This window comes from Danio aesculapii, chromosome 20 (genome assembly GCF_903798145.1).
Source record: "Danio aesculapii chromosome 20, fDanAes4.1, whole genome shotgun sequence".
In the NCBI taxonomy this organism is placed as follows: domain Eukaryota; kingdom Metazoa; phylum Chordata; class Actinopteri; order Cypriniformes; family Danionidae; genus Danio; species Danio aesculapii.
Window position 1 is genome coordinate 38,356,900 of NC_079454.1, and position 13,743 is coordinate 38,370,642.

At 34.8% G+C, this 13,743-nt stretch overlaps 1 protein-coding gene across 13 annotated transcripts in view; it reads left to right on the top strand.

Moving 5' to 3' along the window:
• adgrg6 (adhesion G protein-coupled receptor G6) overlaps window positions 1-13,743 on the top strand; it is an 88,660-nt gene that overhangs the window by 28,354 nt on the left and 46,563 nt on the right. For 7 of the 13 annotated variants that reach the window (XM_056481059.1, XM_056481060.1, XM_056481062.1 and 4 more), the window contains exons 4-5: window positions 2,216-2,836; window positions 10,072-10,113. In XM_056481059.1, the coding sequence (XP_056337034.1) occupies window positions 2,216-2,836; window positions 10,072-10,113 (663 nt within the window). The remainder of the gene's footprint in view (window positions 1-2,215; window positions 2,837-10,071; window positions 10,114-13,743) is intronic. The other 6 variants (XM_056481061.1, XM_056481067.1, XM_056481063.1 and 3 more) reach the window with 1 other exon arrangement.

Here is a 13,743-nt window from a genome sequence, read left to right on the forward strand (position 1 = left end):
TCGGTATTACGTTTTCTACTTGCAATGTATAAAAGAAACTATTATCATGATATATGGTTTTATCACAATATTTAAAAAATACTACTTGCTTAGTGTATTTCTTTATTGTATATACATATTCAGAGTAAACTAATGTTTTAGACAAGTTAAATTGCAAAAGGATAATAAAGTACAATATTTAACACATGCAATACAGTCTCATTAGTGAATGTTAGCTAATGCTTTAAAATCAGCAGAGAAATAGCCATATTATAGTTATATGATAAAGTAAATAAAAAACACAACTGGATTTTATTAGGTATTGCAAATTTTTTATGTGTTATAAGTAGTTTTAATGTGTGTTTTTTTTTTTTGCTATTTCTGCACAGAATTTGTAAAACTTCTGCACATTTATGCGGAATGATTTTTGGAATTTTGTAACTAAAAATGAAATAAAATATTCAATAAAAATAATACCTTTTTAACTTTTATTTAATGTTTACAACTCAATCCCAATTAGATCTACTTATTTGGTAATCAAAGCAAGTCTATCATATAATATATCTACTAAAAGACAGAAAATATGACTTTACGAACTGTATTGTAAATAAATGAAAATTTTCATAGTAGTCAATAATATTACTGTAATTAATTTAAAAACTAAATAATTATAAATTTGCACGCTTTTACACAAGTAAATAAATAGACTCAATGATGGGCTAAAAATCTGCGGATTTCTGCACGTACAGATTCCGTGTGGGCCTGGTTTTTAGCCATTAAGGCCAGACATTTTTTGATGTTTAAAAAAAAAAATCTGCTGATTTATGTGGAATGATATTTGAGTATCTTAACTAAAAATATTATAGAAAATAAAAAAAACTTTTAAACTTTTATTTAATGTTTACAATGCAAATTCATTAGATCCACTTATTTGTTAAACAAAGCAAGTCTCTTATCTAATATATCTGCTAAAAGACAGAAAATATTACTTTACAAGCTGTATTGTAAATAAATCATATGAGCATTTTCATATTAGTCAATAATATTACTGTAATTAATTTAAAAAATAAATAATAATAAATTTACACACATTTACACAGGTAAATAAATGGTTGGGTAAAAATCTGTGGAAATCTGCGGGTTTCTGCGTGTGCAGATTCCATGTAGGCCTAAATTAACATTAGCTAAGACTTATAAATGCTTTTGTATTTTTCATTACATTGACTTTAGTTGAATTAACTGATGTTAATAAGCACTGCAATAAAAGTGCTGGGTTCCACACAGTTCCGTGCTGTCACATCACAAATCGATTAAGTTGAATGGTTTTTACAAATTTAAGTGGATTGAACATAAAATAATTAAGTTGCCCCCCAAAAAAACGTAAGAACTGTTGATGGATTTTCATTTTTGTAGTTGTTTCAAGAATTTGAACAAGCAACAAAAGTCATTTTTTGAGTGAATGAAACCTTTCTGTACAGAGTTAACGAACAAAAAGCATAGAAATAATCACAGATATTTCAAGGTCGTAGGCAAGATTAACATGTGAAAATGTTAATGTTTGAAAATAAATGGCCTTATAAGTATTAAAACCTTTGGTTTTGTGATGAACAGCTACTGCTAATACAACAATCTGAAGAAAAAAAACACTCAAAGTTTAAATAATAGATAATTATTTATGCTACTTTAGAAGTGTCCGCGATATTAATATTATTCATGTTCATCATAATGATGTATTGAATTATTGGTCCCACTTTATAAAAAGTGGCCTTAACTACTATGTACTTGCATCAAAGAATAAATACAATGTACTTATTGTGTGCGTAATGTATTGCAGAGCACTTCTGGTGCTCTTGAGGTGGAATATGGATAAGGTTAGAAACATGTTTGGTGGTAATAGTAGGTTTAAGGGTGGATAAAGGTGTAAGAGATGGTCAACAGTGTACTGTAATTAAAGATGTACATGTAATTACTGAAATTAATTACAGATGTAATTGCATGTATTTATTCAATCATAAGTACAATGTATTTACACAATAAGTACACTGTAACAAATTAATTATTTCAGTACTTATTAGTTAAAGCCACTTAATTTAAAGTTGGACTGAATTATTGCGTAATCGGCAAATTTCAAGCCCAGATCATCAAGTGGTTTGAATTTTATTCATTCCACAATAACTAAATACGTCCATTTGTGTTATATATCCCAAAATCTAACATGTCTTCTTTACTTTTGCAGTGGCAGTGACACTGAGGAACCAGAAGGTCACGATGCCAAAAAGCAGCAAGACTATACTGAGAGTGTCCAATTCAATCACCATTCCTGTTCTGACTGCCTTCACGGTGTGCTTTGAGATTGCCCGCACTGCACAGAAGGCCACGGAGACCATATTTACCCTAAGTGATGCTGCCGGGACGTCTATTTTGGCATTTGAAAAGACATCAAACGGTATGGAGTTGTTCATTGGCACTTCCTACTGCTCAGTAAATAACTTTCTCACCAGCTCAGACCTTACGGCCACTATGAAACCGCTCTGCCTCACCTGGACCAAGTCTTCTGGCCTCATAGGAGTGTATTTTGGAGGCCACTATTTCTCTAGCATCTGCTCGGCCTCTCAGACTTACACACTGCAGAGTGGCGGATTGCTCCAAATTGCTGGAAAAGGGTCAAGCTCGGTCAGTGTGGATGATCAGAATTTGGATGGCTTCATTTATAACTTCCGCTTGTGGGACCATGCCATGCTCAGCAGCGAGCTGTCCGCGCTCACCTGTGATACTGTGGGTAATGTCGTTGACTGGGATCATTCCTACTGGACTATCCCAGGCTCTAGCACGCAGACCGACAGCACACTCAGCTGCAGTGAGTATACCGAATCAAATGTATTCTGGTTTATATTGGATTCATATTCAAAAGATATTATTTTGGAGAGTTTTGCACAGCAGTAATAGAATATTTGATAAATATATGAGAATTTAGGAAATATATATGATGTGTTTGTAGATAGATAGATAGATAGATAGATAGACAGACAGACAGACAGACAGACAGACAGACAGACAGACAGACAGACAGACAGACAGACAGACAGACAGACAGGAAGGTAGGTAGGTAGGTAGGTACGTAGATCCATCTATCCATCCATCCATCATTCCGGAAAGTATTCATAGCGCTTTACTTTTTCCACATTTTTTATGTTACAGCCTTATTCCAAAATGGATTAAATTCATTTATTTCCTCAAAATTCTACATAATGACAATGTGAAAAAAAGATTCTTTGAAATTGTTGCAAATTCATTAAAAAAAAAAAAATCTGAAAAGTATGGACAGCCTTTGCTATGAAGCTCTAAATTGAGCTCAGGTACATTCTGTTTCCACTGATCATTTTTGAGATGTTTCAGCAGCTTAATTGGATTTTCTGCTGCTCTGAAAGTTCCATTGAGCACAGTGGCCTCCGTCATCCGTAAGTGGAAGATGTTTGGAACCACCAGGACTCTTCCTAGAGCTGGCCGACCATCTAAGCAGAGTGATCGGGGGTGAAGGGCCTTAGTCAGGGAGGTGATCAATAACCCGATGGTCACTCTGTCTGAGCTCCAGCATTCCTCTGTGGAGAGAGGAGAACCTTACAGAAGGACAACCATCTGTGCAGCAAACAACCAATCAGTCCTGTATTGTAGAGTGGCCAGACGGAAGTCACTCCCAGCCTGGAATTTGCCAAAAGGCATCTGAAGGACTCTCAGACCATAAGAAACGAAATTCTCTGGTCTGATGCGGCTAAAATTGAACTCTTTGAAGTAAATGCCAGGCTTTACGTTTGGAGAAAACCAGGCACCGCTCATCACCAGGCTAATACCATCCCTACAGTGAAGCATGGTGGTGGCAGCATCATGCTGTGGTGATGTTTTTCTGAAGCAGGAACTTGAAGACTAGTCGGGATAGAGGGAAATATGAATGCAGCAATGTACAGAGACATCATGAATGAAAATCTACTTCAGAGTGCTCTTGACCTCAGACTGGGGCGACTGTTATCTTCCAGCAGGACAATGACAAGAAATGGACTGGCTTTACAACAACTCGGTAATTGTCCTTGAGTGGCCCAGCCAAAGCCCAGACATAATCCTATTTAACATATCTGAAGAGATCTGAAAATGGCTGTACACCGTCACTTCCCATCCAACCTGATAGATCTTGAGAGGTACTGCAAAGAGGAATGGGCAAAAATTCTCAAAGATGGGTGTGTCAAGCTTGTGGCATCATATTCAAAAAGACTTGAGGTTGTAATTGCTGCCAAAGGTGCATCAACAAAGTATTGAGCAAAGGGTTGTGAATACTTATGTACATGTGACCTTTTAGGTTTTTTATTTTTAATAAATTTGCAACAATTTCAAAGAATCCTGTTTCACATTGTCATTATGGGGTATTGTGTGTAGAATTTTGGGGAAAAAAATTAATTTATCCATTTTGGAATAAGGCTGTAACATAAAAAAAGTGGAAAAAGTGAAGCGCTATGAATACTTTCCGTATGCACTGTAGATAGATAGACTGAACAATTAATGTTTCTTAGATAAACAGTTAGATATCTAACTAGATAGATAGATAGATAGATAGATAGATAGATAGATAGATAGATAGATAGATAGATAGATAGATAGATAGATAGATAGATAGATAGATAGATAGATAGATAGATAGATAGATAGATAGATAGATAGATAGATAGATAGATAGATAGATAGACTAATTTACTGACAATACTGTAAACATGTCACCATAAAAAAAAAAAAAATCATTCATGAATGATTGCATTTTATTTGTAGATGATTGTCCTGCATGAATCTTTAAGCACAAGTATAATCATTAATCACTTTACCTTTATAAGTGGCATTATGCATTAATTACACAATCATGCAATTTGAGTAAGTTGATGTAATTTATGTAAAATATATAATTTTAAATTAACTTCATAGTAAAAAATTATCCTGAAAATCTTTAACTTCAAGCTAGCGCACAGTTGGCATAACTTTTAGTTGCTGCAGTTTTATTAACGGTAGATGTTTAAATGCACCAAGTTGCAACAAAACTATATTAAACTCTGTGTATTTATGTGTATTTGTAACCCTGCAAATAATATAAGTGCTCTGGATACAGTTCTTCAGTGTTCTTTTCCCGCTGGAAATGTATTGGAATCCAAGGTGTCAATAAAATCCAACTAAAGTATTTGCATATACTTTCAGAAACAAATTAATATTTAAACTAGATTTATATGGGATTTTACTTTGTCCGCTACTTGTTCTGTTTCTGATAAAAAATAAAAATATGCACAGAAAGTCTTGAGAACCAAATTTCCTCCCACTTAAGACAGCACTTTTAAAGTCCTTCAAATGCCCTCCAACTCTCCAACTTTTGGGTGGAATATAGCAGAAGCAGTCATGACTCACATGCATAACAAGCCTCACCAGGGACTGCTTTCTTCCACTTTGCTAGGTTCCTGAAACTCTAGATGCCCAGCACAGCTTGGGTCAGAAGCCCATGGAAAAAAGCATCACTTTAAACTACGGTGCCTCAGATCAAAAGCATTAACTCGCTCAGTAACTTTCTGTTTCCTAAGACAGATAAAGCTATACGTCCTGTGTGAACATTTGGTCCGTGTTAGTCTTGGAAGTTCAGTTGGAATTATTTTCCCCTCATAACCTACTCAATAGTTTATATCCCTGTTAAAGGCTCCTTGTCTAAAGAACAGAGAGAGCACTGATTCCTCATCCTTTAGATAACAGATCATTTGCAAATCGTGACACATTATCTTTTTATGTTAATTGGGTCCTATTATGTTCATAAGAATTCATTTCAGTGTCAGGCATCTTCTGAATGAAGTTTCAGCTCAAATATATTTATGGTTTGTACTTTTATATAAAATTGTGGCAGTATATCCTGGACATTTTTTCAAAAGCAGTTGCAAATAGGATTTGCTGATTTTAAATAGGATTTACAATTGTATTTTCAGTATGTGTATGCATAAATTCAACACAGGCTCATTCTGAAAACGTTTCTGGAGACCGCGAATTATATAGCCGGGGGTACGTATGGCTGCATTTCATTTTTTAAACGAACGTTACTGGGCGGTATGATGCCGTTCCGTTTCGCGCTTACAAGCTGATCGCATACCTCTGTGTGGATGGTTTTCCCGCGGTAACCAGTTTGTGCAGTCGTTGTGTACGTTGGCGGACTTGAGATACAGAGAGGAGTTGACCACGACGACGATAGGGTTTGAGTCCAGGGAAGAGAGGTTCCAGAAATCAGGTAAGACAAAAACAGAATGCAAAAAAATAAAACGAACAAGTGAATAACAGGGTGAGAATGTGGTAAAAATCCCAAGATGTGGGAAATAATCAGACGAGGGCTTATCTTTTTTTGGACGTCTTTTGTAAATAATAGGTTTGGTTTAGTGAGGTAAGTGGGTGGACTGGTCAATTGATAAAATTGGTTGGGTTTAGGAAAGGAGGAGGGTGGGTTAGTCGATTGGTCGGCCGGCCAGTCAGTCATCCAGTCATTCAGTCGGTCGACAGCGGCCTCTGGTTGGTTTACGCGAGAACAGCGGGCGCGAACGGCACTCGCAAGAGAAATTTGAGATATGAAACAGCGCACACAACGGCCTCTCGCGGATTCGCGAAAACAAAAACTGCAAAAATACACACCTTCTGGGATGTATTTCGCTATCTCCAGAAACGTCCATGGGACTACGTTTTCAGAATGAGCCTGGTTTGCATAAATTTTGACATAATCCAAATTCAATTGCATTATCGTTTGCAGTTCTACTTTCGCGGACGCGCAGTGACTGCCACATTTCAAATGAAAATCCATTTGCAAATGCATTTCCTATGTCTTATGATCTGTGAGTTTGACATATCTAAATAGCAATTCTAATTGCATGTAACCTGCCAAAACTCAAATAGAATCGCAAATAGTTTTGCATTTGAATTTCCGATGTTTACACTGAAACCTGTCAATCAAACAACAGGGATGGAACTACTTCATTGGGTGCGTCACTCACAGTCGACGTAGTTAAAGACCATCCGGCAGCTACTCATTTGAATTGAGAAAATATTCGTTATGACCACTTTTAAGTCATACCACACATTAAAGTAAATTTTATATAAAATCACGGTGTACACAGTCTTTGGACTTGCTGCATCTCAGACATCAATATTTTAACAATTTATAAATAACTGATCACATTCTGGCCATTGGACATTAGTCATGGATATATATATATATATATTGAGATCGTGATTTTCGAAAATACATCACTTTGTAAACATTCATCAATACTATTCGTCAAGTCTCCAACTTCTACGTTCCTACAAAAAAACTAGGGGTAAAATAATATAAACAGGAACGAACAAATGAATAAAGGGGGGAGAGTACTGCCTCCAGACAACACATTCTTAGTCAAATTTCTGATCACCATCAGGCAATCATTGGTTTATTTTGCTATCAGATAAAAATATATGTATCTTGAAATTTAAAGAACATAATACAAAACAAAAATAATACCTCAGGATATGAGAGTTCAAAATGACAAACAAAAAAATCCAACAACTAATTTAAAGACAAACTAACTTCCCTAACAAAATAAACATTCGCGAAAGAATGAAATAATACAACTTACTTCCCTTTCTCCCTGCCTACCCACCAAAACAGGAGAAAAGGGTTTTAAATTAAAAAAGGATACCCTACGCCTTACTCATACCGTCATAAACTAATTCACAATATATATATATACAAAAAAAAGTAGCGCACAAGTCACAAGCCACTGTGTCTGCTACTATAGCAGCTCAATTGAGATATCTCTCTCATGGCTTCGGGTCGGCTGCAACCAGTCTATATAGCTCGGAAAATTAGCTGGGCAGAGTGGAATCAGGTGGCAGCAATCTGCAAACAAAAGACATCAGCAAACAACAGAAAAAAAGAACACTGCAATATAGAAACCAAAATAAACAAATCACAGGACGTAACACCATATAATTTGATAGAGCGCTTGGATCCGAAAGCTGCTTCGCGCAACATCACACCTAACAAGCGGGTAGAATAAAATAAAATACATTTAAAGTCCCCCTCCACTGCAGGAAAATGAAAATGTCCAACTGTTGCTCCCCACTGAGCACATTTATTTCTTTCTTTGGCCTGATTGGAGCTTTGAAAATGAAACTAGAGGTGCTGCCCAGCTGACTATTCTGATTTGCTGTTCAAGAAAGGACATTATACGTAAAACAACGAGTAATGTGAGAGGTATCCTCAAATCCTATTTGCAATTGCATTTGTAAATTGTCAGGGATATACTTCCATATAAAATAACATGGTTAATGCCATACAAAAAGCAATTTTTTTAATACATATACCTTTATTACATGACTGCAGCATTTGCAGTACATTTCTTCTGAATAATTATCATAAAGACATTTTTAAACAATTTGTTTAACACTGCTACAATGGTGCTACATGAATGCACAATAGCTGTTTCCATCCAAAGATGTGAATTACATGTATGCGCAAAACTGGAATATTGCATGAAAGGCGAGAGAAAAAGCAGCGTTTCCATCCAACGAGTCTAAGAGAACAAAGTCATGACTTCCTGATTAACTGACACCAAATATCAACAGTAAAAATGAAATTTGCTGTGGTAGAAGCTGCATGAATCTTTTCTTCATTTAATAAATGACCTGCACCTCAGAAGACAATACCGACACGCAATTAACGTGTGGTGGCATTTGAAGGCATGAAATGCAGAGCACAGACGCAGTTCTGGAGGTCATTAATAATGTAATAACAATAATACAGAAATGGTTAAGGTGTTTTAGAATGACCAAAACAACATTTCAGATGTTTTACAATATGCTCAGCCTGCTGGTTTGTCCATTCACACACATTTTTATCATCACGTGATCTCAAATAACAAAATCACATGACTTTTTTTAATGTGCGTACTTTAATTTGTTCGGTAAAAGTGTTTCCATCATAGTTTATGTGAATTTTTTAATCGAATAAAATGTTTATTCTACTCAGTTATGCACATACATTCTTTATGGCCATTTTGGATATGCGCACACAAAATGGTTGACGGAAATGGCAAGATTAACATAAATTTTGAACAGAACAGTAAAATAGGTGGATGAAAACATAGCTATTGACTGTCTAAATAATTCACAATAACAACATATATTTAGAGAGTTCATAATATTAAAAATATTACTCCAAATACCTGACATGTAGCTACGCACTGATGAAAAAAAGGCGCCAACTTGCTCAGCATTTCGGAGTGACGTAAGCAGCAATCTGGATGATACTTAATAATACAAATTGTGTTGAGCACACTGTGTAGTTTTTTCACTTTTTCTTTCTTAATCATTTAAAATTACAAAAGATGTGTTCAAATAGCCATAACTCAAAAAAGTGTTGCTAATGGACACGTCGTGTTTGAAAATGAAGTCTTGTCAATTTAAACTCCTTCTAGGCAGTTTTCTGAGTGTACAAACACAAAGCAATAGTACACAAAGTAGTATTTCAGATGACATGTTACATTAAACCTATTAGTTTTTTGTGTCTCTGAATGTAAACTGTTACAGCAAATCATTTATTAGAAGGATTTCAGAAACACTGCTTGCTTGAAAGTAACCCTCTTTGGAGTAGACTAGCTTTACATTCAAATAATAAAAAGAAAGTCTAAAAAGCATAATAGGACCCATTTAAAGACGTCTGAGTGTTGAATGTCTTATTTGATTAAAGGAAAAGGTAATTGCGACATGACATTCCGACTGTTTTTCTAAAATCTTTAGGCTATACAAAATTTTGTTTATTCATTCGTAATTTTAACTGGATATTGACTTCCAATGTGGAGTCCTGCTGTATAAATGCATAAAGTGTGATTCATGTTTTCCGAGGTTTATTTTTTTTGATTATCTATTCATTTAAAAGAGAAGTGTTGTGTTTCTTCACCAGATGCTACTTACATATCACTGCCGTTCCCTAACTTAAATTGAGTAAATTGCCTTTACTAACTGTCCTTTTTAAAAAAGCAACTAATTTCTCATCTTCTTTTGCAGTCTGTTTCCCAAATTGCATTCACTTAAAAGCTTCAACTAGTGGTGAGTTTACTGCTAACATGCCTAATACAGTATGTGTGTAATTGCTAGCTTTGCTCTGTGAAGGTCATGCATGAAGAAACATATAATTCAATGTTTTCCTGTACCTGCAGATGCGTTTAATAGTCATGTTTTTTGTAAATTTGTTTTTTCCAGTGTACTTGTAGAGTTTTGAGTTTTCAAATTTTTATACCAATATGCCCACCAATACATTGGGCATCACTTTCACAAAATCAAGCACATTTTCAACAGTTTCAGAAAGTGGTTTGAAGTTGACAAGCCTAAAATATGTTATACCCCATTAGCATATGTATTTAGGTTCATTCACTTGTGATATGGGGTGCATTTCCCAAATAACGACATAACTTGTGGCTGAACTATTATAGTACGATCCATCGTTTGGAAAAAAATCAATGTAGTGACGAGTTTCCCAAAACCATAGTTTCTCTGTAGCAGATCCATCTTTTGAACCGTTAGTTATAACGTAAAACGCCCATAATGATGCTCTGAACAGGGTGAAGTAACAACTTCTTTAGAAAAAATCCCCATAATTTTTTTGCGCAAATTGTTTTACACGCACACACTTTTTAAAAAAGATTTTAATCCAATATTAGTTTTAGTAAAAACATGCACACATTTTCCATATTAATTGAAATATTTGTAAACAGCACATATAGGGCCTATGTTTCCTTTACAAATATTATTGAGAATGTTCCATATTCTATTCTAAAACATAAAACCACTTACAAAAAGCGAACACGTATTCTAATATCATATATAAATTTTCACGTTAATGGTTTAAATTTTTTTTTTGCTATCTATTAATAAATAAAAAAATATCCTACTTAATAACAGTAAATAGCCAAAGCTACTATAAATTAAAACCATTACATTTTTTCCCCAATATATGAAAGTGATTCACTGAGGTCTAACTTTAAAGAAAGATTCATTCATAAACTAGAATTTGACTAGATATTTGTGACCCTGCACCACATAAGTCAATAAGCAGGGACGTTGCTAGACATAAAGCTCTACTGGGGCACGCACCCCTTACCCCACCTCCCTTGAAAAAAAAAAAATAATTATTTAAAAAAAAATATATATATATATTTTTTTTAATTTATTTATTTATTTTTTTTATTATAAATAAAAGTATTGTTGTTATACAATTATTCTAAATAATCTTAAATGTAACTGGAAAACAATGTTACACAACTGGAGTGGTATGCAAAGATCATTTAAGAAATCTTTTGCATAAATATTATTTTCATTTGAATGAAATTCTATAGAAAATTCAATAAAATACAAAAAAGATGTGTTATAGAATTATCTGTTGTCTTAGACTTGACACATGGCAGAGAATTAACGTTAGATTTATTAAGTCCTACCTCCCTGACTCGTCATCCCTCCTTTTTGCTTCATACAAATAAATCTATCAGGTGGCATGCTTAGTAAGATCACCACCATATTGTTTAAACTTTAGTTTTATCGACTTGCAAAACAAAAAAGTCTGTTATGCCGGTTTTACAACGCATGAGCGGCGTGTGAGCAGCAAGTAGCCTGCTTTTTTGGCGCACAGAAAAGCAGTGCGTGCGAGAGGTGCGCAGATTCTCTTCGCACATACAGAGATGCGTCAGTTTGCTTTTTGATTACACTGCTTTCATCAGCGTTGGTTCAGTTGCACATAGAGAATAACGTCTTTATTTCTGAATTACCACTCTTAATAAATACACTTGCATATGAAGTAAATCATCTCTCAGTGCATGTACTGGGGCACTGGAGATTTTTACTGGGCACGTGCCCCAGTAAATTGGGTCTAGTGACGCCCCTGTCAATAAGTGTCAATTTTTGGAAATTGACATTTGTGCAGTATCGGAAAGTTGAATAAATAAGATTTTCACTGCAGTATATTTTGTTAGGGTAGTACAAAACTTGACTGAGAGCCACCTATTTTTACCTGATAAAATTGGGTTTAAATAGTCCAAATTAAGTTCTCAGAAATGCATATTACTAATAAAAATTTAGTTTAATGTATTGAAGTAACTTTACAAAATATCTTAATGGAACGTGATCGTAATTGTTTAATTATTTTGGTCGAAAATCATTAATTCAATAATTAAAACGAAAAAATCTATAATTTTGACTCTAAATTCTTTACATTTTGAGAATACCAATGCAAAATTTGACTGGTTTTGTGGTTCAAGATCTCTTTTTAATTGTGTGTCTTTTTAATATTTCGAAAAGAAGGATGGGTATATTTTTAGAAGTTCACCTTTTTGTTCCAGAGCGGCATTAGGCTCAAGAAATAATCAATGAATGCTCTTTTCTTATTCGAACTTCATTCTCATTTCCATTCATTCATTAAAAATCCTTACTATTTCAGTACAAGACCAGTTCCTGACCAATTTTGCTTTTAGCTAGCTTGCCTTGACCTTAACAGAAGCAGTGTAAGACCCCCTCAGCCCACTGCAGACAGTTAGACGCTGGAACCTATGACACATAACTATTTCCTTCACTCAGTTAAAACCAGCTGTGCTTGTGATGTTGGCATGAAGTCAAGAGGCCCGTGAAGTTGAGCCCAGAGCAAAACTAATGCTGTCACTAATAAGCATGCTTTTAAAATGCTACCCTCCCTTCTTTCCATTGGCTACTCGTGTGCTTCCCTCTCATCCTTTGACAAGAGCTGTGGGAGACGGTGATCCCACCTTGCATGAAAACACAACGGAAGAAACTCTCCTTAGATCAGCACAGTGTTTTTTTCCTAGACCTGCCTTTTAGCGGAGAACTTCAAGAAGATCAGAGACTCTGCTACTGTATCATGCTAGACAGTTGCCACAATGTGATGTCTCTGTTAATATAATTAAGACTTCTTCTGCTACTTCTTTTCTGTGACGTGCTATGGATTAGTTCCTCTGTGTCGAGTTTTTCACAAATAACGGTAACACTTTACAATAAAAGTACATGATGATGTGTTTATATGTGAACTAAACATTACTTTATTATGAACTAATGATGAGTTAATGCATGCGCTAATCATGAACTAACTTTAACTACAACATGAGTCACATGAGTTCATGTGTGAATAAATGGCTACCTTAATTAGTACATGCTTAATTAGTACATTATTGTATTAATTACCACATTAGTTTATGCTTAATTTAACCATCATGAACTCATAATATGCTAATGTATAATTATATCATGACTTTACTTGAAGGGGCTCATCATCATTAACCCATTTTTAACTACTCATGAACTGCGTATGCACAGTTGCTAGTGCGTTTACACTCAATAACAATAGAAATGTGTTCTGTCAGCATCAACAGTTTAAACACAGGAGTTAATTAATACATTATTACTTCATTATTCATGTACTGTTATTGTAAAGTGTTAGCCAAATAACTTGTCCTCAAAGCATAAGCCAGAGTTATGTTGTGTTTGAAAAATAATCTTCAATCTGCTGGAACTGTATAATTATATCATGACTTTACTTGAAGGGGCACAACATCATTAACCCATTTTTAACTACTCATGAACTGCGTATGTACCTCCATCTAGTCCATTTACACTGAATAACAATAGAAATGTGTTCTGTCAGCATCCACAGTTTAAACACACGAGTTAATTAATACT